This window comes from Ctenopharyngodon idella, chromosome 17 (assembly GCF_019924925.1).
Source record: "Ctenopharyngodon idella isolate HZGC_01 chromosome 17, HZGC01, whole genome shotgun sequence".
In the NCBI taxonomy this organism is placed as follows: domain Eukaryota; kingdom Metazoa; phylum Chordata; class Actinopteri; order Cypriniformes; family Xenocyprididae; genus Ctenopharyngodon; species Ctenopharyngodon idella.
Window position 1 is genome coordinate 31,868,560 of NC_067236.1, and position 26,207 is coordinate 31,894,766.

The following is a 26,207-nucleotide window of genomic DNA, read 5'->3' on the forward strand; positions in this document are numbered from 1 at the left end:
TATTTGTTTTCTAGATTTTTTCAATACTTTTGAGCTGCTGTTGGTACAGAAGTAGAGGTTTTATACTATATTTAAAGATTGTAACATTGGGTCTTCATTTCTGTCATGCTGTGTTTAAGCATTTGTAAATAAGATCAGAAAGAAATTTAAGCCTTTTAGAAACGTGTTAATTGACTGCATTTTGTGTGAAAACGACATGAATTATGGTAAGGTCACAACAGACGGATGTTGTGCTAATTGTGTTTAGAGTTTTGAAAATGTGATACAGATTGGAGAAAAGTGTGTTAGAAATTGAAAAAAAAACATGAATAGAAGAACATGAAGAACATGAATTCATCCTTAATGACCATCACATCCATCTTTTTTCTGTGATCATCTTTCCATATTATTTAATGTGATAATTTGTTAACATAATTTCTTATATTCAGTTTTTATATTAGCTTTCCCTCTCACTCAAACACACACACACACACACACACACACACACACAAACGTAGTAAAACTCATATCAAACATGGGGATTTGTGCTTTTGTTTTGGTTTCTTTTTAATAATGAAGTTTCTGTTGATCTGATCTGAGAGAGTGAAGAGTGTGTCATTGTTCTCTACAGGTTGGAGGATTGTGGTGTCACAGATGAAGGTTGTGCTGCTCTGGCTTCAGCTCTGAGATCAAACCCCTCACACCTGAGAAAACTGTATCTGTCTAGGAATAAACTAGGAGACTCGGGAGTGAAGATGATTTCTGCTGTGCTGGAGAATCCTCACTGTAAACTGGAGGATCTGAGGTAAGATCATCTCTATCATAAAGACTGGAAGTGAATAAGGATTAATATGTAGATAGTGCATACAAAAAATCCTTTGGCGTAAACCCCATCCGGCGGTTCAGTGACAGATTCCTGCTTGAACCGTCAGATCCTGCCGGCAGTAGAAGCAAGGGGTGAGGAGTCTACCTAAAAAAAAGAAAATTTAGATCTAAATATATTATTATCCTGCAAAAGAAAGTAAAACTAACAGTTTGTAGGGGAATTTTACAGTTAAAGACCCAAAAGACCAGATATGATGAATAAAGACCCGGAGTCAGAGTTAAAAAAATAATAAATTGAAGATAATTTTAGTGAAGAATAGTTTGCAGTTTCATCAGCAGAAGCCAGCTTCAAGTCTCACAAGGAGTTTGTAGGCCGCTCTGCGTACATTCACATTTCCACAACAATTATACTCTAACAGAGTCAACTAACTACGTCATTACTTCAGGTTGAATGATTCTGATTGGCTAAGAAAAATCTTCCACACATGGACAGATATTCAGAAGCATATCTCCATTCGTCACGATGCTGACGAGGGGACCCTGGATTTAGGCACTGGATGTCCTTTTGGGGTCATGACATGGCGTCTGCTGGTCTCAAGAAGAGTGCCAGTTGTCCACCAGTACAAAGGACCTGCACAGAACACTTAGCGCACATACACAGATACACATGATTCACAGCTTCTTCAAGGTTGAAGTTGATCTGAGCTCTGCTCTGAGCAGGAAACTTTCCCAAAACATACTGATAACATGTTCTTTTCTCTCAGTGAGAGGTACAGACAATATTCAAAATTATTTTCTAGTGTTTGAAAAGGAAAAGAAATGCTTTAACATACGTTGAAGAAGTCATTCAAATAATTTAACAGAAAGATAAATGTTGGTTAATAACTTAAAAGATATATATTGAAGCGGCAGTGGATTCCAGAATCCACCCCTTCAGTCCCCCTTAAAGGCCAATGTGGAGTCCTAAACACCACATCTGGTCTAACAATTTAGGCCGCTTCAATATTTTACATTGTTGACCCATGCTCCCCTGGCAGGTTAAAATGGTATAAAATAGACAATAGGTTTTCTGTTGAAGGACTTAACTAGAACAGAATATTCTACAGAGCACGTAGTGCATGATTGACCTTCAGTCCTTACACATATTTGTCTTTACATCAATCCTGGCTATTTGGTTTATCATCAAATTCCTTGACTACAAAACAAATACATATTTATTCTCTGGAAGCCGGGCTAAACGAGTAAGCACTGTTACTGCATTCCTGGCATGGGCCAGACCCTCAGTCATTCCTTAGATACTAAATACAGACATTTCCTGTGATCATAAACACCAGGATATATACACTGGTTTTTAGAAAACTATAATTTCCAATTTATTATATAATACAAGAAGATGGATCGTAAATCCACTCCTTTCACTATACCCCTTATAGATAATTTTTAAAGATTAAAAACAAACTTGTGGTCTAACTCAAAATAAACGTTAAAAATAAATAAGACCCATCATAATCCATCCAAGTACTTTAAGTCTCTTAAATCATCCTTCAGTTTACAGTCTATAGACATATCATGTACCACCTTAACTGCAGAACATCTTTTAAATCTTTTTTTTAAAAACACCTTTAAAAATAAAAAGAAAAGAAAACAAATTTACATGACCATTTCAATTATCATTTTCAATAAAACAGAGAATTGTTACTTTTACGTAATAACCCTTTTGTTAAGATTTCTTTTCACAACAGATCCATTATAGCCCATAAAAAAAATAATAAATAAATAAATACATAAACCTAAACTTTTTAATCTTAAAACATTTCATCAAAATGACATAACCATCAAAACATATAAATTCAATTATATCAACAACTTGTTTGTTTTGACTGCCATATATCTTTATCATGACATCACTGTTAATCATACTCAATACCTAATTATTTTTAATCCGAAACTCAATTTTCCCAACATTTGACAGTACTCAGACCATGTCAACAGTGCAGCATTCAAAATCAAATAATTAAGACTTCCTTTAAAGTCAGTTTTAAACTCAAATGTCTTGTCAATTATAACTGCTTAGGCTAAATGACCAAAATCTTAACCCTCTTCTTTGGCAGTGATACTTATCATCTCATTAGATTTGCCACTGCACCAAAATCATAAACATAAACACAAAGGGACAGATATTTTTTAAATATAATCTTCCATATCACTTATAAATTATACAAATTTGTGCTATAAGACATTATCTTTAAAGCTGTTTTTTGAAACAGTTTTACATCTTTTTTTCATCACATTAATTTCAACTGCTTTACTTTTTGTTATAATTTTGTCACGGTATTTCTCTATCAAATTGTTAGTCTGTAGATCCAAAAATATATTATCATTGTCTCAGTCCTATTATTATCTCTACTGTTTTGCAGAAACCAAAGTATTATTTTACTCAAATCTCAACCCCTAGGTTACACAGACAGCCTTATAGCTGCTTTCTCCTTCAACCCTTATTACATAAATTGTATTTCTCTAGACATCTAATGTCATGCATCCATTTAATGGATGAAAAATAAAACTTTTATCAGTTATATTCACTCCTCCTTTGTTTGCCCACCGGCCTTCCATAAATTTGAGGGGTTTCTCTGGATAATTTACTAGTGACTTAGCCAATGTGTCACTTTGTCTCTGCCGTCAAATCTTATAACGTTTACGTTTATTATTCTGATCAAACAAAGAAGACAGTGTATAAATTTAGACCCTCAGTTGAATTTAGACAAGGGTTTTTAACCCATGGACGGCAATCTTCAATTCCACAATCCCAATTTATATAAATGTTCTTAAACATACAAATCCAGAGAGTAATTCAAATCAACATCATAAATGACAAAAGTCATAATTACCATTAGCAGACAGAGCTGGATATCCAATCCACTTAAAGCTCGTCCCATGTTCTGTATCGTCTTTTCATAAGATTCAGTCCGAAATATCGAATTGTCAAAATTTGTCGTTTCACTTAACCCATCTGTAATGATAAAACACTCATTCCAGAGGTTAATGACAGATACACACTGAGGACAGAATATTTCCCCAAACTAACACATACAAAACATAAAGTTCAGCCACCATCACACACACTCACACGAATATGAACCGCTCATTGTCAAGGTTTACTTTTTGTTTTAATTCTAAAAACATATTTAAACTTTTCCTGTAGGTTTTACTCTTATTCAGTCTCAAAGCATGTCTCTTCACTATAATTTGTTTTTAGAAACGTCAGCTGGGTTGTTTTCGTTCTAATCTCATTGCTTTGTTTAAGCTTTAGCAGGCTGATAACAGACAGACAGAGTACCATCCTTGCCTCCACCCCAGCAGTCTCTCTCTCTTACTGCACAAATAATCTTTTCAACAGAATCACAAGACTAATTTAGAAAGAATGTAATGTTAAATTCATTACTATATACAGAATAATCATTAACCAGTTTTAAAAGGAAAATGTATATTGTTCAAATAAAAATCATTACCACAATCTCAAATATTTTATTCTAGGAGGTTATCTTGTTTAAATGTTGAATTCACTTAACTTTCTCTTGAATCTGCAAAAGCAGTCTTCATCTTTAACCACCACCATGTCTATGAATTATCCTATGCCATGTCTAATGACCTGCAGGAGTAAAAACTATAATATAGACACATTAGTTCAAAATAAACACAGCCTCACAGATTCAGGGATTCATAGTACTGCTGAATCTGAAACTTCTATACAGTTCTTGCCAATAGAGCAACCAACATCATGTTAATAAATTTTGCTATTGTCTCCCCAGAAATTACGGACAATCACCTCATGGTCTCAGTCGGCTCTTGAAAGCTCATTCCCATCAGCTCTTTATAAGTAATCTCCTTTTCCTCAGGGTCTTGTCCCCTGACATAGTTGCTTGTCACAATGAAAAACAAGCCATCCTAGGAATGCGGTTTCTGGTGAGTGGTACAGAGGAACATTTTTGGGTCAGACTGCTGTACCTTTCACAGGTCATCCCCCTTAATGATGCTGCTGGCCTCACAGACATCCGCTCCACTCTCATACCCATCTCACATTAAACACCTCCCTTCAGGGTAGATGCCCAGTGGCGGCGGTGACCCCCTGCCTTAGGTTGTCCCCTGTCTGGCCAAAGAGGATCTTACCCATCATTGAGAAATCACCTCGTGCACACTGGTAACCGCTCTTTCCCATTATGAAATCTTTGACAGTTTTCTTCAACAGAATCGTGTGTTTTCTGGAGCTTAGGGAAGTTGCATTCAAGAGCCACCAGAGCCATTGGACTGCCTAATAGTCTTAAAACATGGAGACAGGTTAATGACAGCAGTATTTAATCACTAAAATCCATGAGACATCTCTGTAGCAGCAACATAAAAATGCTGAGATTATACTCAGTGAATTTAGTTTTCACAATTGTCCATTCAGTGTAGTGTTCTGCTACATCTGTAACTCGAGCCATCGGCCCTGCACATGGTGGTGACTAGGATGAGACAAAAAAGTTACTGGTCATAGAATAAATTCGTCAAAATAGTCACTTCTATCATTCAAGGTCTGTATTACCATTTTAAAGACCTCTTTATACTCATTGAGTTTTCCTTTGACAAATTTGACAACTAATTGCCCTCTTCATGGCAATCATTTCTTTTAACATCTCTGTGTCCATGATTTTCAACTGAGACACTGAGCTTCACTATAAATAGCTTGTTATCACTTATGACACAAGCTCAGATAGCAGCTTTTAGCTGACTTTGAATGAGAGAAAGGGAGACTCTTGAGGCATTCAGGACTGGTACACTGCATTTTCATAAACCTGTAACATCAAACTTTACCTATATCTTGTAACTCTGGCCCAGCTTAAGACTTTGCCAGATTTGACATGCTTTATATTTGTCATTTACCCACATATGAGGGAATTTAGAAATTACAATCAGGTCGAGTCTCTGTGAAACTGGCAATCCCATTTTTGCCATTTAAACCCTTTATGTCACTTTGACCATCAAAAACTAAATATTTAGAACTTGGAGGTCCTACATCATTTTAGTTATTTACACTACAAAACATACTTGAGACGGTTCAAATATTTTTCCATAAAGTGAAACTTTCAGAACATCCAATCGTCCCTTTATATATTTTTGTAACTCACGTTTTAGATTTATTGTCTGTAATTTTACATTAACCTGTATTTGTCCATTCAATATAAAACTTATTATTATAGATATTTCCTTCAAAAGGAATTCCTTAAGACTACAATCTTATGACCTTATTGTTATCTCATGTTCTTTCTCAGTTTCACAAGCCCATTCTCAGACAGAGTGGAAGTCTCTTTTTTTGTTCCTTTCTTTTCTTTCTTTTGTTTACAATATTTGCGAATATGGCCAAGTTTCCCACACTGTCTACACCTTTTAGGTGGGCATTTACAATTAAAGGCGAGATGGCCCTGCTGACCACAATTAAAACACTCCATGTCATCTTTATCACATTGGGTAATCAGATTGAACCATCCCTCAGTTACTTCTGGGATTTTTCCATCAGGGGTTAATGGTACCCCGCCCATTTTACAAATCCATGAATAAGCACAAACAGCTAAAAATTTGAATTTTTCTGGTTCTTTCTTTGTTTGTAGCCAGTCAAGTTGTTGTTTAACTTTCCAATCAGAACCAAAACCCTGACTAACCATTTTCTTAATTAGTTCAACAAATTTCTTTGTGCAGCTTCAGAGCAGATCTGCTTACAGCGTTTGCTCTCTTCTGTCTCATTATCTGTATCTGGACTGATCAAGTTTCAAAATTTGTCAGCCATATCTTAGTCAAAGTTAATACTCACCTGAAAGAGATGGCAGCGGCGATCTTTGAACAACACAGCTTTGGCTTCTGCGTGATGAAACTGCAAAGTATACTCCAAAATCACAGTTACATATACTGGTCCAATCCAATTAGGGTCACAATCTTTATTTTCGTCAGGATCGTTCCTGATGCATCCTTGACCAAACAACCCTATCCCTATCTGTATTTTGTCATATTTAACTAAAAGCTTAATCTCTAACTTCCTGAATCACTAAATTCGGGGCGCCCCTGTCTGAATGGAAGAGTCAGAGAAGTTTGGTTCATGAGACACTAGTAGCAAACCGGCTTACTAGTGACCTCCTACCCTTCAATAGGAAGGAGTTATTTCAACACCTTCTGCCTCTGGCTTCCAGTGTTCCTCCAACACCTTAATGGAGTGGAGTTATCACCCACCATCTCCCTCTGATGGCGTGACACCAGCCTGTATCCAATGATCTGGTGTACCACACTCACGTCTGAGTGTGTACGTAAACTCACCGTCTCACTTCCCAGTTCTCTCAACCCTTTCAACCAGACAGCCCTAACAAAATAATAAAACGGCTTCCTACCTTGTTTGTTGGTTAGTCGAGGATGTCACCGAAGAATGATTGCTCGCATTCACTCCACCATTAACTGTAGGGGAATTTTATAGTTAAAGACCCAAAAGACCAGATATGATGAATAAACACCCGGAGTCAGAGTTAAAAAATAATAAATTGAAGATAATTTTACTGAAGAATAGTTTGCAGTTTCATCAGCAGAAGCCAGCTTCAAGTCTCACAAGGAGTTCGTAGGCCGCTCTGCGTACATTCACATTTCCACAACAATTATACTCTAACAGAGTCAACTAACTACGTCATTACTTCAGGTTGAATGATTCTGATTGGCTAAGAAAAATCTTCCACACATGGACAGATAGTCAGAAGCATATCTCCATTCGTCACGATGCTGACGAGGGGACCCTGGATTTAGGCACTGGATGTCCTTTTGGGGTCATGACATGGTGTCTGCTGGTCTCAAGAAGAGTGCCAGTTGTCCACCAGTACAAAGGACCTGCACAGAACACTTAGCGCACATACACAGATACACATGATTCACAGCTTCTTCAAGGTTGAAGTTGATCTGAGCTCTGCTCTGAGCAGGAAACTTTCCCAAAACATACTGATAACATGTTCTTTTCTTTCAGTGAGAGGTACAGACAATATTCAAAATTATTTTCTAGTGTTTGAAAAGGAAAAGAAATGCTTTAACATACGTTGAAGAAGTCATTCAAATAATTTAACAGAAAGATAAATGTTGGTTAATAACTTAAAAGATATATATTAAAGCGGCAGTGGATTCCAGAATCCACCCCTTCAAGTTAAATAAACCGAACAAACTACAAACCAGACAACAGACACAGGTTACAGTGAAGAGGGTTTAAATAAAACAAACAAACAAAAAAACACAAATATTTTGATGTAATTCAACTGATCTTGTAATGCTTGTTCAAACAGACCACCCTTACAGAAGCGTGAGCATTGCCTCAAACTGTGTATCTGCAGCTGAAAAGAGGGAAGTGGAGTGTGGTTCACCTGAATCATTTTTACATGATTATCATGACCAAAATAATTCACGATAACAAAATATTTTGATATCTATAGAAATCTTGAAAAAAAAATAATAATAATAATGCTATCAGTCAAATTGATCTTTATTTTATTTATTTATTCATTTATTGAAGAATCACACCATCGCATACAAAAGGAACAATTACACTTAATGGCGACCAGTTTGAAATAACTTCCTTCTGTCAGTACTGAAAATCTGTACTTAAATACAAGTACTGTTACATTGCTGAATACTCAATTACGAGTAAAATTACTGGTGTCAAAAAGTACTGAAGTAAAAGTACAAAGTACTCTTCTCAAAAACTACTCAGAGTACTAGTTACTGGTTACTTTTTAGCTGGTGATATTTAATGAATTACTGTACCAATATATATTCAATCAAATCATAGATCTATGTAGAAAATAGCAAAGTTTTACCTTATTGACAAAGTACATGAATTAGTGGTCACGATACTGGAGTTTCTAACTTCAATACGATACCTTGAAAAATATCAATATTCAGTATCATTTTCAATACCATGGGGAAAACCGCAACATACTGTATACTGCCATATAGATATTTTAATATCTCAATTTTTGTCCATCCATTTTGTCAAGGCCATCATTATTTTCAAGCTTGAAAAAGCACAAGACTCGTTGTAACAGTAATCCATTTGAATGGAGCGGTTTAATTCAAGTCTTCTGAAGAGACACGTCCACTTTATATGATGAACAGATTTGAATTTAGGCTTTTGTTTACGTATTTAAACGTTGATTAATTACCATTACAATAATCTCACTTAAACATTTGTTCACTCTGTGTATTTGTCTTCACAATAGAGTAACTTTGTTGCAATAGCTTACATGCAGCACAAGGAAGATTGATTTCAAACTGACTTTCAAACTGAATTGAATTTACAAAAAAGACAAGTAAACATTAAATAAAAACAAATGAAACAAATTACCTTAATTCAGTTGAGGAATTCGAAATGCCAACACTGATTTTTTCATATACAGTGTGTCTTAAGAGCCATATAATATGTTTATTTGAATAAATCAAACATCAGAGGGGTTTGACCTGTAATGTCTGTACAATGTAGTGATGCAGTTACACAGACTAGGTTATTTATATGTGCAAATCATACAAATGCCTCATTCTGAAACATTTCTAACATTGTAAAGAAATTAAAGAGCCACCTTTGATATTTCAAAAGAGTTTCTGGTGCATTTCACTTACAGCCAATAAGATTTCCTGTATCATTTTCATCGGTCAGGCGTGGAGGTCTATTCTGATTGGTTGATAACTTTTGACAATGTTTAATCCAGGAGCAAAGAGAATTAAAGGGATAGTTCACCCCAAAATGAAAATCCGCTGTTGATCTACTCACCCTCAGACCATCAGAGATGAAAAATGTTGAAGGTGAATTCACAAGTGTGATGCATTAATTATATTGGTTTATTAGTAAATGTCATTATGTTTAACTTTGCTTATATATATTTTATGGAATGTCACCTACAGGGAAGTGACAGAAATTAACTTTACTTTAAGAGCCAATATTTGACCTCTTAAATTGATTTTCAGGGATATTTTCTAACCATTTTCTAACCAAAAGGGAATTTTTTACACTGCAGTTACAACAGCATTAAAAATGTTGAGATCATTTTTTTTTAATATAGAATTTTGAATATAGAAAAAAAAATGAGATGGGGAAAAATTAATTACGCTTTTAATTATGAAATTAAAACAGCCAGTAGGTGGCAGTAAATCACTGTCTTAATGAATGAGTCATAGAAGCATTCATTCAACTGATTCATTCAAAACGGCCGATTCATTCTGGAACGAAGCAAGTGACTGAATCACTGAATCACTGAACCGATTTGTTCAAAACTCCGGATTCATTCAGTAAGGAAACACCACTGTGTGTTGGTGCTGCAGAGACACATGCCTCTTTTGCTGTGGCTTGTGTGAGATATTGTCGTTGGGAGAAAAAGAGCAAAAACAGAGAATATTGACAATATTATGTCTAAAATGTCACTATAATATTAACTTTTAGTTCACTGAACTATTGTATAAAATTAATATCACATTAGCAGCCGTGCTAATATTCTGGAAATATTGCTTAAATATCATATAGTAAATATAAAAAGCTCATACTAGGGCCATTTTGCACCATATCTTGAATTTTGGCTGCATTTTATTAATTCTGGTGTCATTTCTAATAATGTCTGATCCTGCTTTAGAAAGAGCGAAATATTTGGCATTAAAGCACAATGATTTACAATAAAACGTGCCAAATGTCAGCGAATTTACATTACGTTAATTATAAAACATGCCATCATTAATTATCATTTTAATCTATTGACAACCTTAAGCTACAATTGAAAAATAAATTGTATAAAGACATGCTGTTTTGACCATTTTTTTCTCTCTAGATTTAGTCAAATTAACTAACGAACAGGTTCGCTTACATGGCTTTCCTTTTTGAAGTTGGAGGTTGTGATGGTCGTGTCCGATCGATATCCCTTAACAGTTTTTATGCTGCAAATCTCCTTTTATAAATATTGTCCATTTCGAAGTGTTTATATTCAACAGAAACAATGATTTTCTTCTTCCCTCTGTATTTAGCGCACTCACCGCACTGTATGTTTTTTCTGTGCTTTTGCAGCGTCACGTGATTGAGCAAACTCTGACCTCGCTGGTTCTGTAGCTTATTTTGTTCATCAACTGATGTTGTGATGAGGTCACACTTTACTTTAGGATCCAATTCCTACTGCTTATTAATAGTTAGTAAGGTATTGGATATGTTAAGATATTAAGATTAAGCGGTCATAGTGTTTGAACTATACCATGGACTTTGGGGGAAGCCCCAAAGTATTCGTGTATTCGTGCGCTTGCGCGTGCCTCAAAAGAGGGCTTACAATGAGTTACAAAAATACATAACAGCTTTATGCAAGCACTATATAGGATAAATCACTATACAGGATTTAGCCTATTATACATTATCGACACGAATTGATAGGTGAAACAACAAACAGCCACCCACAAATAGTCTATAAACAAAGCATCAGGCTGTCTTTGAGTTCACAAGAACAACGGTTAAAGTTACTCGTCAGGCTACAGAAGAATACCAGAATTCCTCTGTTAAATTAGGTCTAATACATCGAGTCACGCAGAGCTATAACAACCCAAACACATAATTGCGAATAACATGCCTCACCTTAACACAGGCCTGGGATCAGCTTCCTTTGCTGTTCGAGTTAACATGTACTAAACATGAGTGGATTTTCCACCGCAGCGCCCCCACACCTTGATGCTCATGACAAGAATAGCATGTATATGTTTATTGAAGTGAATTAGGTTTAAATCGCCGTCATGCATGAATGATATTTTAGCAATTTTACACATAATAATGCACGATGATCACATTGCACAAAACTGATATTGCACGTCAAAATAACACATTGTCAATATTTTTTGAGACCCCCCAAAACTTCACAAATCCCGTTTTTAGGGGAGCCCATGTCTTATTAAGGGGAGCCGAGCTCCCCCTAGCTCCCCCGTAGTTCGCACCCAGAATAAAGCATTAATATGTGCTTTATAAGTACTAATAAACAGCCAATATCCTAGTAATATGCATTCTAATTAGCAACTTTAATAGTGAGAATTGGACCCTAAACTAAAGTGTTCGCTGTGATGACTTTGATAAAAATCATTTTAATTATTTAAGTTGTTATAAAGTCATTCTCGAGTCAGACAGTTCAAGTCAAGTCTCGAGTCATTGGATCTCAAGTCAAAGTCAATCATTTTCTTCATTTAGTCAAGCAAGTGTAAAATCCTTAAAGCAGGGGCCTCAAACTCAAATTGGCTGGGGGCCGTTGCTGTGATTGACACCTCATAGGAGGGCCATTTTAACATTCAAGCACAAGAAAGCACAACATTTCTGAAAATTTACTTTCCTTTGCATTATTTCTCATTTACTTCAAATTTCATTACTAAAATATTTTTGCCATACTTAAAGAAATGTAAACAGCAGTGTCTCTATCATTGTTATATACAGTATTAGTTTTTAACAGTTAGTGCAAATATTTTCCCTTACTTTATTTTAGCTTAAATAACATCAAAATCTTGCACTGAACAACACTGTACTGAACAAATGCAATCCCTGAATACATTTGTACACTATTCTATTTCTTGTCAGACACCTGCAGTGCTTCTGCTCACACAGCTGAGCCACATTTGCCCAAGATGCCGTTTGAGCATCGGTAATGTTTATTGGTAGCATCGGACGCGTTTCGGTGGTTCAAATCGATGCTCGCGACTTGCGCGTGAGCTTTTACTATAATTTGAGCAAGCGCGCTCATAATAGAAGCGACGTGGTCGCGACGCGCATGCGGTGCGGCGCGCTCGTTTTTCCAGGCGCGCCTATGCCGCGGCGAGATGAAAACATCTTTCAGAATGCCACAAGTGCGCCGCAGGTCATGTGACAAGAACCAACCGATGAGCTTCGGCCTTTCCGTAACAACACCGAAAGCTCAGCCGAACAGCTGATCATAGCTGTACAGGGCGGGTTTTTATTTCTCATCTCCATAAATATATCTAGTAGTAGAGCTAATGCAAGGACTAGAAATCATTTTTTTCTTTTGCTGAAACTTCCTCGTCATCGTGGACAAAGAGTATAGAACCCAAGAGGTGACACTTTGATATTTTTTGGGTAACAGCCACTAGATGGCGCTCCGGTAGCGCGGCCACCATTATGGGCTGAAAATACTAACTGGACCATAGAATCCTTCACATCTTACTCACCCAAAATCGGCGAATGAGAAGCGCAATAGAACAGTTTTTTAAATTAAGTCACCAGTAAACTGTATGGCTCCTACTGTCACGATCACTGTCTGTTCCTGTCAGTTCCTGGACTCCATTTCCCATAATCCTCCTTGCCAATCACATGCACACTCCACACCAATCACCAGCTGCCACATACAGCTTAGCACACTACCTGGACTATAAAGGACTCACACACACACCACCTCATTGCGAAGTCTTGATTTGCCCCGGTGATCACTACTGAGCGTTTTCTTGTGGACTGTTACCTTGCTATCGATTGGACTGTTTATCATTTGTGAACCTCTGCCGCCTGCCTTGAACCTTGCCTGTTTCCTGGATTACGTTTGTCTGCTGCCTGCCCTGAACTCTGCCTGTTGTAAGTTTCTGTTTGTCTGCCGCCTGCCTCGACCCAAGCCTGTCCCTGTTTCCGCTACTGTCTTGCCCTTGTCTGCCTTGTGCTTTGTTGTCACAATAAAGAAACTGCAAATGGATCCTCACGCTGTCAGCCCTTCATTACACCTACAGTAAATGTTGTATTGTCTTATATACGTTTTATTTTACCGGTTCTGGAATCCAACTATTCAACCATCTGAGGTAACATAGTTAGCCTACTTTATTGAGTATTTCCATTTTATGCAACTTTACACATTTATTAATAGTAAATTAATAATTAATAAATTTAAGATCATCATGTTTGCAGCGAACAATATATTTCAGACCTAGTGGAGTAATAGTAACAATATCTAGGTCTGAATTGAAATATATATATATATATATAGTACGTTTTAATGGATCACACTACAAACATAATGATGCATTGCTGTGTCCCTTATCGCATAATTCCCACTTTTGGACACTTTTGCTTTAACGGACATTAGACAACACTGCAAAATCAAGCTGTTACATTTATTTATTGTCCAACATTCCCAATTTTTCTGATGCATGTCCTTAATTTAATTTCATATGTTGGTAATAATTCAGTGTTTATAAGCCTTTTAAAGAATTTTAACCCAAAGGTTTTGTGAAAAAAGTGGAAGACTTAAACACAAAGTGTGTAAAATAAACTGTGAAAAGGATTTGATGATCACTAGTGATAGTATTTTATTCTGTGTTGTCATCATTCTGGTTGGATTTCAGCTTTAATGTACTTTTTTTTTTAACAAAGCATCTGATCTTGCCATAGAAACTAGTGGACTGCCGACTCGCTTTCACCCCAAAATGGCGGAAACGCAGGGCCGCTGCTGGGCGCCGGTGTTTCAATGGAACGTTCTATTGAGTGTCGCTTCTTGTTAGTGTATATTCTTTGTCGTAGAGAGAGCAGCTCATGGTTGCATAGCAACGACAGACACCACATGAGCGAAAGCGCTTTGGAAAGAAGGAGAAAGCGGAGCGGCCGCTTATGTGATGCGATATGTGAACGGCCCCTTAGAACGGCGACTTTTTCTTTGCATATCAGACAGGTAGCGTTTCCATTAAACTCCACAAAAAATTACTGCAATGTCCATCTTTCTTGAAACTGTCTGTGTTCCTCGTCCACTTTACTTTTCAGTTCGCATTCGCACTGCCCGCACGCTTCTTTTTAATAGAATCATGTCATTCTTTTGAATATGGAATATGGTATGAGACAACTAGAGAATAATAATAATAATAATAATATTAATAATAATAATAATTTAGCGGGCCGGATTATGTTTTATTTTTGAGATCAGTTGCGGGCCGGGTGGAGGGGGAGTGGGGGCCTTAAATGGCCCGCGGGCCGGCAGTTTGAGACCACTGCCTTAAAGGGTTAGTTCACCCAAAAATAAAAATAATGATGTCATTAATTACTCACCCTCATGTCGTTCTACACCCGTAAGACCTTCGTTCATCTTCAGAACTCAAATTAAGATATTTTTGTTTAAATCTGATGGCTCAGTGAGGCCTCCATTGACAGCAAGTTAATTTACACTTTCAATGCCCAGAAAGGTATAAAGACATATTTAAAACAGATCATGTGACTACAGTGGTTCAACCTTAATGTTATGAAGCGACGAGAATACTTTGTGCGGCAAAAAAACAAAATAACAACTTTATTCAACAATTCCCCCTCTTCCTCCTTCTCACGAGAGCACTACGACACATGCGTGTGGTGATGTGAGATACATGTGTCGTCTCATCGTCTGAATTATCCAGACTTTCAAGCTGTGGCATGACAATATCACAATCGATGCAGCACACGCTCTCCTGTTCAGTAGGCATCGCTCAAGTCACTTTAAGCAGTAAAATTACACTCATAAGATGCAGTATTATACTGTGCAGATCTTCAGTAAACAATGTCAAGATATGAGACTTGGGAAATTAAAATATGAAACTATGGGATATATATTACTCTATAACTTAAGTGGATAAAATTATGTTCATTGTGTGTTATAAATAATCATACTCTTATTTATAACCACAGAGAGTTAAGTATTATTACTGTTGTTATGAATATTCATTAGATGATGCAACATTATAAGGTTGTTTATAAGGCATTATGTGTGCATTATGATGCATTAAGAATATCCTTATAATGCATTATAAACACAGGCTTCATAAAAAGTGTTACTGAAAAATGTATTTGGGAGATTCTCACATCAGTGTGTTGATAGGAGAGCTATAGATGTCATATCAATTATTCTTATTCACTATTATAAATCTGTAGTAGAATTTGATGTCAGAGTTTCAGTATCTGAATATTGTGTTCAGGGGCAAAAAGAAGAAGAATATGATTTCAGAGGAAACTGACTTTATTGATCTTTAAATTGATTCATTTTCTTCTCATTGTCTCTCTCACCTTATCATCACACTGTTAGTTTGAATGTGATCTTGAGAAATTCCTTGTTGATCTGATCTGAGAGAGTGAAGAGTGTGTCATTGTTCTCTACAGGTTGGAGTATTGTGGTGTCACAGATGAAGGTTGTGCTGCTCTGGCTTCAGCTCTGAGATCAAACCCCTCACACCTGAGAGAACTGAATCTGTCTTGGAATAATCTAGGAGACTCGGGAGTGAAGATGATTTCTGCTGTACTGGAGAATCCTCACTGTAAACTGGAGGATCTGAGGTAAGATCATACGCGACTCTCACATGAAACTGTGTCACTGTGAATTTTGAAATTTCAATAATTCATAAAGTAACATTAAAATGGAATAGAATTCAGGGAAAACTATTATTACATTCATTCATTCAAATTACCATTCATCAATTTAAAGGGTTAGTTCACTCAAAAATGATTTTTTTTTCAACCTGTTAGCCAGTTAGTCATGATTAAAATAAAGTTTATGTAATATATGTGTGTGTACGGTGTATATTTGTTTTGTATTTATACATATACATGTATATATTTAGGGACAATATAAAAATATAAAAATCAACTAGATAAAACAGTTTGTAGACAAACTTTAATTTGGCTTGAAAAAGCTGGTCCAGAAAGTTTGAAGAAGTTTTAAAAGTTTGTAGTTTGAAGCTTTTCAGTTTGAAATAATTTAAGTTTTAGAATTGTAGTTTTAACCCATTTGTGCCCAAATTTTTCTGAATGATTTCATGCATATATTCCTATTAATAGTGTCCTATGTGAACATGTTCTGCATTTATTTTCCCCAGGTTTTTGTTTTTTTTCTTAAAAAATGTATTTGAATGTGCAGCAACTATAGTTGCCGGTGGGCAAATATGTTGTATGCACCCCTCAATGTAAACTTTGAATAGGAGGATAACATTTATGCATCTAACTCAAAATAACTGCTTTCAACAGATCAACAGATCAATCAAAGTTGAAGAACATTTGATGTGAACACAAAAAAGCTGCATTTAGCTTATAATCTCTTGAATATGAAAACACATCAAACAACAAATCCGTTTGTCTTAAAGTGGTGGAACATAATGCAGAACAAAGTGCAGCCATTAAGTTGCTCCAACAGAGCATTGTGAATCAAAAAGTTAAATTACATTGTTCATTAGAAAAAATTACTCCTATATGTGATCCTGGAGCACAAAACCAGTAAGAAGTCGCACGGGTATATTTGTAGCAATAGCCAACAATACATTGTATGAGTCAAAATTACAGATTTTTCTTTTATGGCAAAAATCATTAGGATATTAAGATCATGTTCCATGAAGATATTTTGTAAATTTTCTACCGTAAATGTATAAAAAATTATTTTTGTGAATGGATATACATTGTTAAGGACTTCATTTGGACAACTTTAAAGGCAATTTTCTCAATATTTTGATTTTTTTTCACCTTAAGATTCCAAATTTTCAAATAGTTGTGTCTTGGCCAAATGTCCTATCCTAACAAACCATACATCAATGGAAAGCTTATATATATTCAGCTTTCAGATGATGTATAAATCTCAATTTCAAAAAAATTGACCCTTATGACTGGTTTTGTAGTCCAGGGTCACATAAAACAAACAAACAAAAAATAAGTAAATCAAAAAAAAAAAAAAAATAACAATATATATCAATATAAAATATTATGAAGGCAAAATGCACTAAACAAGACCAATAACCTTGATTTATTAACTCATTAAACACAGTATACTCCATTTCCCCATGATATATGTACTTGCAAGTCATTTGCCCACCGGCAACTATAGTTGCCGCTTGGACTTTTGACTAAGTATACAAAAAACTGTAGATCTATTGTAAGATTTGTTTTGTTTGGATGATTCTAGAGACCCTCATGATTATGTAGATATATATATGTCAACAAAAAATACTTCCTATTAACATGAAAATTACTTTTCTTTGGGAGGGTTTGCCTTCAATATGCTTCCTAGAAGTATGGGTAGGAAGTTGACAGCCTCATGTGACAGGAAGGAAGTCAATACCTTTTTTTTGTTCTTGAAATCCTGTATTTGGTTGTTTTCTTGCATGTCATTGAGACATAAAACATGGAAAACATCTAGAAAAGTACTTACAAAAGGAAAATGACAACTATACTCTGCGGCAACTATAGTTGCCGGTGGGCTAAAATGGGTTAAAAGCTAGATAGATAGATGGATAGATAGATAGATAGATAGATAGATAGATAGATAGATAGATAGATAGATAGATAGATAGATAGATAGATAGATAGATAGATAGATAGATAGATAGATAGATAGATAGATTAAATGAGTTTGAATGAGTTTAAATGGCTTAGAAATAGGAATGGCAGTTTAATTGAGTCTGTGTGTTTGAATTTGAATTTTGACAGTTGGACGGAATGTTCAGATCAGCCAAGGCAGTTCAATGAAAGTCAATGGGATTTTTCCAAGATTTAATCAGCATTTTTAGGAAAACCGTAAGTCTGATCAGTCTGAAAAGATAAGGCAACTCGAGTCAGCTTGAACAGTCTAGGAGGAGTAGCATTTAGACATTTTAGTCTAAGAAGAAGAATAATAATAATCTTAAATAGAAGATCAGTGAGTGGGCTTTTTCAAGCCAACTTAATAAATATTTATATATAATTTAAATTATATAAATATATACATGTAAATATTTCTTAAATATATACATGTATGTGTTTATAAACAAAATAAATATACACAGTACACACACATATATTACATAAACTTTTATTTTGGATGTGATTAATCGTTGAACAGCTCTAGATAAACCATATATTATTGCAATCATGTGTTTATTGTCTCCAAACCGTTTCTCTCTGCATGTTATAGTGATCTCTGGATCTCTGATCATTGTTTATGTTAAGAGATTTCCTGGAATGTCACATGATATGGCTGTACTTCTAGTCTCACTCTTGGGGCTCTATCATACACCCGGCGCAACGCAAGAGTTTTTTGCTAGTTTCAGCCTGATGCAGTCTGTGTGACGTCTACATCACGTCTGCGCCTAAAATTGAATGGAATAAATAGCAGAATAAAAACTAAGACTTTGAGTGAGACGTTCACTGAGATGAGTGCATGTAGCAAAGTTATATTAAAGAGCCATTCGGAACGACATAGACATGAACACATAAACTTCATCTCTAGAGCTGCTCTGAGAGTCACTTCATGAGCATTTTACCGTTTAATTGGAGAAAAAACTATTGTCATATCATATACACACATAAACTTCAAGATCACAGCAACCCGTCAAAATAAAAGTTCAGTTTAACTTGTAACAGAAACAGAGCCATGTTACTATTACTATGTACTATGTAGTCTACTATTGTATTGCTATTGTACAGTATTAAATATTTCTTAATGACAATGTAATACTACTACTAGTACAATAATTATTAAGACTTTAGTTTTGAAGTATGGGGAGAGCAGGGACGAAAGTAGCCTACCATTTTTCACAAAAATGTAATTTTGAAAGATAATGTTTTAGACAGCGATATATTTTTGCTGTGGTCAGTAACTCACAGGTGTGGTCTATCAATACCAGGTGGTATTTTGTACAAATGTAGAACGGCTTCAGTATAATTTCACTTTGAACATAAATTGCACATTGTTACTTTCAACCCCGTCAGTTGGGACGAAAGTAACACACAGGTGGGTCAAAAGTAACAACAACACAAGCTAGATTTTTTGTGTTAGTCTTGTTTTTATTAAATATACCTGACTATGACCTTGTTAATATGTAACTGCAAACATATTTTGTCCTTTATCTTTGCAAAAAAATATTAAATTACATTTTCATTTAAAATTGAGAATTTCAGTTTCATCAAATGTCTCAAAAGTAACCCGACAGAACAAACTTGAATTGTTTAGAATATTTTTTTTTTGGCAATGTCAATTTATATTATAAAACATTTTTCAACAGTATGAACAATATGAAAATTAAATTCTGTAGCTGGCAGGTCGTACGGCTCGATGCTGTTAATGTCAAGCATTTTCTCTAAATGACGCTGCTCGGCGGTGTTATTTAGTCTCTCCTGATAGAGCCCCTTTCCTTTCACCTTCTCCTTCTCCATTTCTTTCCAAGAAACTGCGGCGTATCGCAAAAATGCAAACAAATATCACGCTATCTCTCTCGGTCTCACTGTCAAAGTAACCATGGCAACGGATAGCGTATCCTTCTAATATGGCGACGCCTTCCCGAAATGCAACGCGAGTGAAAACGCTGTGACGCCAGAGATTGTATATTATAGGGAGATGAGAGGGTCTGTATCTCTTACCATTGGAGAAAGCGTAACGGCTAACTTAATCACGTGCGGCACCTCCATATAGTGGACTTCAATGGCCTCCAAACGTTGAAGGTCAAAATTACAGTTTCAGTGCAGCTTCAAAGCGTTTTACGTAATCCCAGACGTGGAATAAGGGTCTTATCTAGAGAAACCTTCAGTCATTTTCTAAAAATTTTTTACAATTTGACACATTTTAACCATAAATGCTCATCTATCTGAATCGTATCGCATCGCATCGGTAGCTGCTTCACATGTATCTTAAATGTATCGCCTCGGCCTCAGTTGTGGAGATGCACATCCCTAGTGCCTAACAACTGAACCCTCTGAGCGTCCCTTACGCTCGCACACTTATTTTGTAATGTGTATGCTTACTATTGAGGGCTGCTCATTCAAGTTTAGATGAGGTAGATATGTTCTTACAACCATTTACAATATTTTACAATACCATAAAGTAAACTTTTGTCAATAATGTACAACATTAGTCATATCAGCATAAGCAATCGATTAGCATAAACGTGCACTATAGTATGCATTTAGTACATTGATTGTGAACCACTAGAATAAGCGCTGCGTGAGCAGGTAGAACACGCAACAGCGCCACATTTGACTCTGAAACATGCGGAGCATACGTGAAATTATAGCCTTTTGAAATTGAATCACATCAGGTATCACAATCTATGTTTTCCCATCCACAAAATGTGGGAAGCACTGAAAGAGCTTAAAAATGAAACTTAGCTTTGCTTTGTGAAGACGTTGAGATTTATGGAGGGTGAAATACTATGGAATCCCAAGTCTGCCAAAATTAAAAATAAATGAATAAATATACAAAGAAATGTAAAAAAAAAAAAAGAAAAAAAAAAAAGCAAAAATAAATATATAAATAAATATACAAAGAAAAGCAAAAAACAAAAATAAGTAATTATTTATACATTTATTTCCTTATGTATATATATATATATTTTTCCACATTTTTTATTTTATTTATACATTTATTCATTTTGATTTTTATTTATATCCACATTTATGTATTTATTTCCACATTTATTCATTTCTACATTTCTTTATTTCTACATTTCTTTAGTTTTACATTTATATATTTTTACATTTCTTTGTCCGTAGGGTAATGAGGAGGGCGTGGTTTACCTCAGACAATCGAGCTCAGAGTAGGCGAGAGCGAAGCGTTGAGGCCACAGTGACACCTTGTGGTGTGCCCGAAATACAAGAACTAGCCTATTGACGTTGATACTGGGATGATTTGGATATGGCCAAAATCTTATATCACGGGTTAAGTAATATCACCCTAACTGTAGGCTACTGTGTGACATGGATAGGCTACTCTGTATTCTGGACATGGCCGTAGAACATCGTCTGGTCTGGATTTGTAAAATGTCCTGCGCTGGCAAACATGAACAGCAACATCTTCAGCAGATCTGATAACTCTGAAATGGAAGCGCTTGTTATTTCCCATTATTAATCATTTGAATGAATGGGTTTGTGTTTGATTGAGACTCGGACACCGGTCAGAACACGGAAAGGAACCAGCACACATAGGCTACAGTGAAGTCGACGCAAGCATATTGATCAATGCATTTGAAACGAGACCACATTCACTTCACATTCATATTTCCTACTTTTACATGCACGACATGTGACAAACGCTTAAAATACTACGCATATTTCAAAGATCCAAAATAAAACGAGGCGTCGGTTACAGTAGAACATTTTGTCTCGTCATGGGGACATATTGCGCATTGCACTTTCTCCCATTCAAAACAATACGAGTGACGCGTCTTGTGTTATTCTGTCTGCTTGTTAAGTTGTGAAATTATGCCAAAGTATTTTATTTGAATTTCTTATAAATAAAACAACATTTTATAAATAAAACACCCCAATCCCCCCCATAGATAGATAGATAGTTCGTTAGTTAGTCAGATAGTTAGTTAATGAGTTTGAATCAATTTGAATGGCTTATAAATAGTACACAGAATGGCAGCTTCATTGAGTCTAATGGGCTTCAGAGTGTTTAGATTTGAATTTGACAGTTGGAGGTTGATGGAATATTCAGATTTTCAATGTAAGTCTATGGGAGTTTTTCCGAGTTTTGAACAGCATTTTTAGGAAAACCGTAAGTTGGATCAGTCTGAAAAGATATAGCACACTAAGTCAGAACAGTCTGAAGGTCTGAGCCGAGTTTGGTGGTTGTAGCTTTAAAGCTCTAGGAGGAAATACTGTTCAAATTTTCGGTCCAATACAAACTCTACATTTCAAAACACTAAAAACCTTTTTCTACACACACTAACTCTATCAAAACACAGCAAACCTGATTCAAAAGAGTCGTTCTGTCAAACACCAGCACTAGTTTTCTATCTATATGAAATCCATTGTTTTTATAATTCAGTTTCCTTTTACTGCAGTAACAGTAGAGCTCTTACATGTAAGCCATTCTACATTTTTGGTTGAGTGTTGAATGTGTGCATTCTTGGAAACATCCCAACAGACTATCTAAAAGTGAACGAGTCTTTACTTTATAGAATGTACAGTAGAAATAAAGAAGAAGAAAGTAACAGAATTGCTCAGGGCAGCCACTGGTCAAATGAGTCCTCTCGTCACATAAGCACAGAGACAAGAAGGTAAGATCCAAGTGCAGCTTTAATGGGGTAATCCAATAAACATAATCCAGGCAGGCGAGGGTCAAAATCCACAGAACAGTCCATACAAAATAAAGACATTTTTTTTCTCTCTCTGCTCCTCTGTGTTGTTCTTCATCCACACTGAACAATGAGTCTGTGTCTATTTTACTGTATGTCCATGTAATGAAAGAGCTTCAACATCTGACTATTCCTCCAACTGAGATTAGAATCTGCTATTTCTCAATATTTCTCAATATCTGCTAATTATAAATGCTTATCAATTGTTTCAGTATTTGTTTTCTAGATTTTTTCAATACTTTTGAGCTGCTGTTGGTACAGAAGTAGGTTTTATACTATATTTAAAGATTGTAACATTGGGTCTTCATTTCTGACATGCTGTGTTTAAGCATTTGTAAATAAGATCAGAAAGAAATTTAAGCCTTTTAGAAACGTGTTAATTGACTGCATTTTGTGTGAAAACGACATGAATTATGGTAAGGTCACAACAGACGGATGTTGTGCTAATTGTGTTTAGAGTTTTGAAAATGTGATACAGATTGGAGAAAAGTGTGTTAGAAATTGAAAAAAAAAAAAAAACATGAATAGAAGAACATGAATTCATCCTTAATGACCATCACATCCATCTTTTTTCTATGATCATCTTTCCATATTATTTAATGTGATAATTTGTTAACATAATTTCTTATATCAGTTTTTATATTAGCTTTCCCTCTCACTCAAACACACACACACACACACACACACACACACACACGCACACACACACACGTAGTAAAACTCATATCAAACATGGGGATTTGTGCTTTTGTTTTGGTTTCTTTTTAATAATGAAGTCTCTGTTGATCTGATCTGAGAGAGTGAAGAGTGTGTCATTGTTCTCTACAGGTTGTGGGATTGTGGTGTCACAGATGAAGGTTGTGCTGCTCTGGCTTCAGCTCTGAGATCAAACCCCTCACACCTGAGAAAACTGTATCTGTCTGTGAATAAACTAGGAGACTCGGGAGTGAAGCTGCTCTCTGATCTGAAGGATGATCCACATTATAAACTGGAGAAACTATGGTAACAATAGGTTTTAACAATTTTCATCATCATATTTTCATATAAAGTTTAAATGGCTGTTTTACTCACTAGAAATAAAAGGAAACTGTACCAGGTTCAGTAACAGCACATGTGTGTGAATATTGTGTCTGAGATCATCAGATAATGAGTCTTAAATTCAGCTTCAGTTTCTGTAGGTCTCTGAACTTTAAACTGTGTTAAATTGAGTTTAATTCTGCTCATAGTGTTGTGACTGATTGTGAAAATAATATTAATGTTATTTCCAGCTTTTACCCTTTAACTGTGTCTGTGTGTGTGATAATCTGAGGTTTGGGTTTGTAGCAACTCATAATGTAATAACTGCACATAATGTAATAAGTATTATATTATTATTGTAATAAAATGTTCATAATGTAACAATTTTCTCAAAATGTAATGAAATCTTGAGCTTTTTTTACATTATGAAAAAAAGTATTACATTATAAACACACCGAAAACATTGTCATATTGTCATAATTGTAACAGCTTTTAAAACATAAAATCACTTTATCTGCTTCAGCCAATCACAGCACAGAGTACAAGTTTAGCAAACATTTCTTCACTTTAATACAAGTTACAGCAAAACAAATCCTGAATGTACATCAGAGGACATGTTGAAAAATACAGTATAACTTACAATCATGTACAGTGGTTATAAAGAGTCTACACACCTCTGTTAAAACAGTTTGGGTCTGTGATGTAAAAAAGAAATAACATTTTGTAAAGTGACTTTGAGCATCAGATAGAAGCTATATTATCATGTGTGAGAATGAATTGATATATCTTATCTAGTTAGTGCTAAGTTTTCTTAGGAAAAGATGTGACAGGCGTAATGTTTCATACTGCATATGTGACTGTTTGTGTTTTATTTTAGCACATGACAGTCTGATCTCCTCATGATCATCTGATGGTGAATAAGGATCCACTACAGAGACTCACAGTCGACAGAATCAACAGACTGAAGATACAGTGACTTCACTGTTATAAATTAAGACTTCATTTAGATTTCAACGATCCTCTGACAGACCTGAGGAGGTGGCAGTGAAGCACCTTTTATTTCAGAGCAGCAAAGTACAGTTTCTCATTCATTGATTAACAATTTTATTTGTATAAATGCACTGTATAAATTCAAAAAGGTTGGAGTTTTGTTACAGAGAAAATATAGAGCCTGAATATATTTGTGTTTGTGTTTTACCAGCAGAGGGAGACAAAGACAAATGAAAGATTAATTTTTCATGATTATGGAGAGAGAGAGAAAAAAACAGTTCAATCTCACTTTTGAAAATACAAACAATAGTTGTATTATAGTTATACTTGTATTACATTTGTATTAATGTATTTAGTATGTCTTTTTTTAAATAATAAATGGTGGTAGCATTCATTAAAGCGTTGAATCATAGGCACAATATGTGGGATTATTGGATTAAAATATGATATCCAAAAACCACTAGAACAGTGTTATATATTTTGTTGACTTGTGTACTTACATTATCCCAGATGTTTCCAAGAATGTTTAAATCCAGAGAAATAAGCAATTTTAACCAGGACACGGACCGTTATGGAGGACCAGGAGTGCCACTTAAAAATAAAACGAAGAATCAATTAATTAATTTAATAATTCAAACATAAAAATGTATATAAATGAATCACTTTTTATATGGGCAAATTAATAGACATATTTAAAGTTGTTTATTTAATTCCTGTTTTTGAATGTAGTTTAATAAAACAATAAATTTAAAAAATGTTTATCATTTTATATGTACAAGAGTTTTACAGTTGAGGGAAGACGTTGCAAACGCAGCGGATAATTGTGGTTGTACAATAAAAGGAAGGATTTGGGTTAAGTTTGATGAGGTCTTTCAACGACTCAGTCCCTCGGAATGCCGCAGCCCTCACGCTATGGTTGTACTTCCAAGCATTCTTGAACAACACCAGTCGTTGGATGTACCAGCAGAAGAGACAGCAAGATGTACTGGTGTGTCGCTAAGGACAGTCCGACGAAAACTTGCACATAATGGTTTAAGGTATGTAAAAGAAAATGTTTTATTATGGATAGGCAGGTCAATCCTAAAATGTTTTTGGAAAGAATCGGCTACCATGCCTTGAGCGGCCTGCACACGTTTAACTATAGCGGTCAATCGCATGACTGATAGTATTATGTACAGCAGTGAATCTCAACCTTTTTTGAGTAATGGACCCCCGTCATATTTGGAAGCATCCTCAAGGACCCCAGAATAAAATTGGCTCATTGGTATCATTAATGTCTTTTTGACGAACAAATG

The 26,207-nt window shown here is 35.4% G+C and overlaps 2 protein-coding genes across 51 annotated transcripts in view; one reads left to right on the forward strand and one right to left on the reverse strand.

The window, feature by feature from the left end:
* The window catches only part of LOC127498610 (NACHT, LRR and PYD domains-containing protein 12-like), a 362,780-nt gene that overhangs the window by 283,167 nt on the left and 53,406 nt on the right, over positions 1 to 26,207 (forward strand). For all 50 annotated transcript variants that reach the window (XM_051868195.1, XM_051868176.1, XM_051868180.1 and 47 more), the window contains 2 exons: positions 611 to 784; positions 15,971 to 16,144. In XM_051868195.1, the coding sequence (XP_051724155.1) occupies positions 611 to 784; positions 15,971 to 16,144 (348 nt within the window). The remainder of the gene's footprint in view (positions 1 to 610; positions 785 to 15,970; positions 16,145 to 26,207) is intronic.
* The window catches only part of LOC127498614 (tetratricopeptide repeat protein 8-like), a 133,876-nt gene that overhangs the window by 38,582 nt on the left and 69,087 nt on the right, over positions 1 to 26,207 (reverse strand). The window lies entirely within an intron of this gene.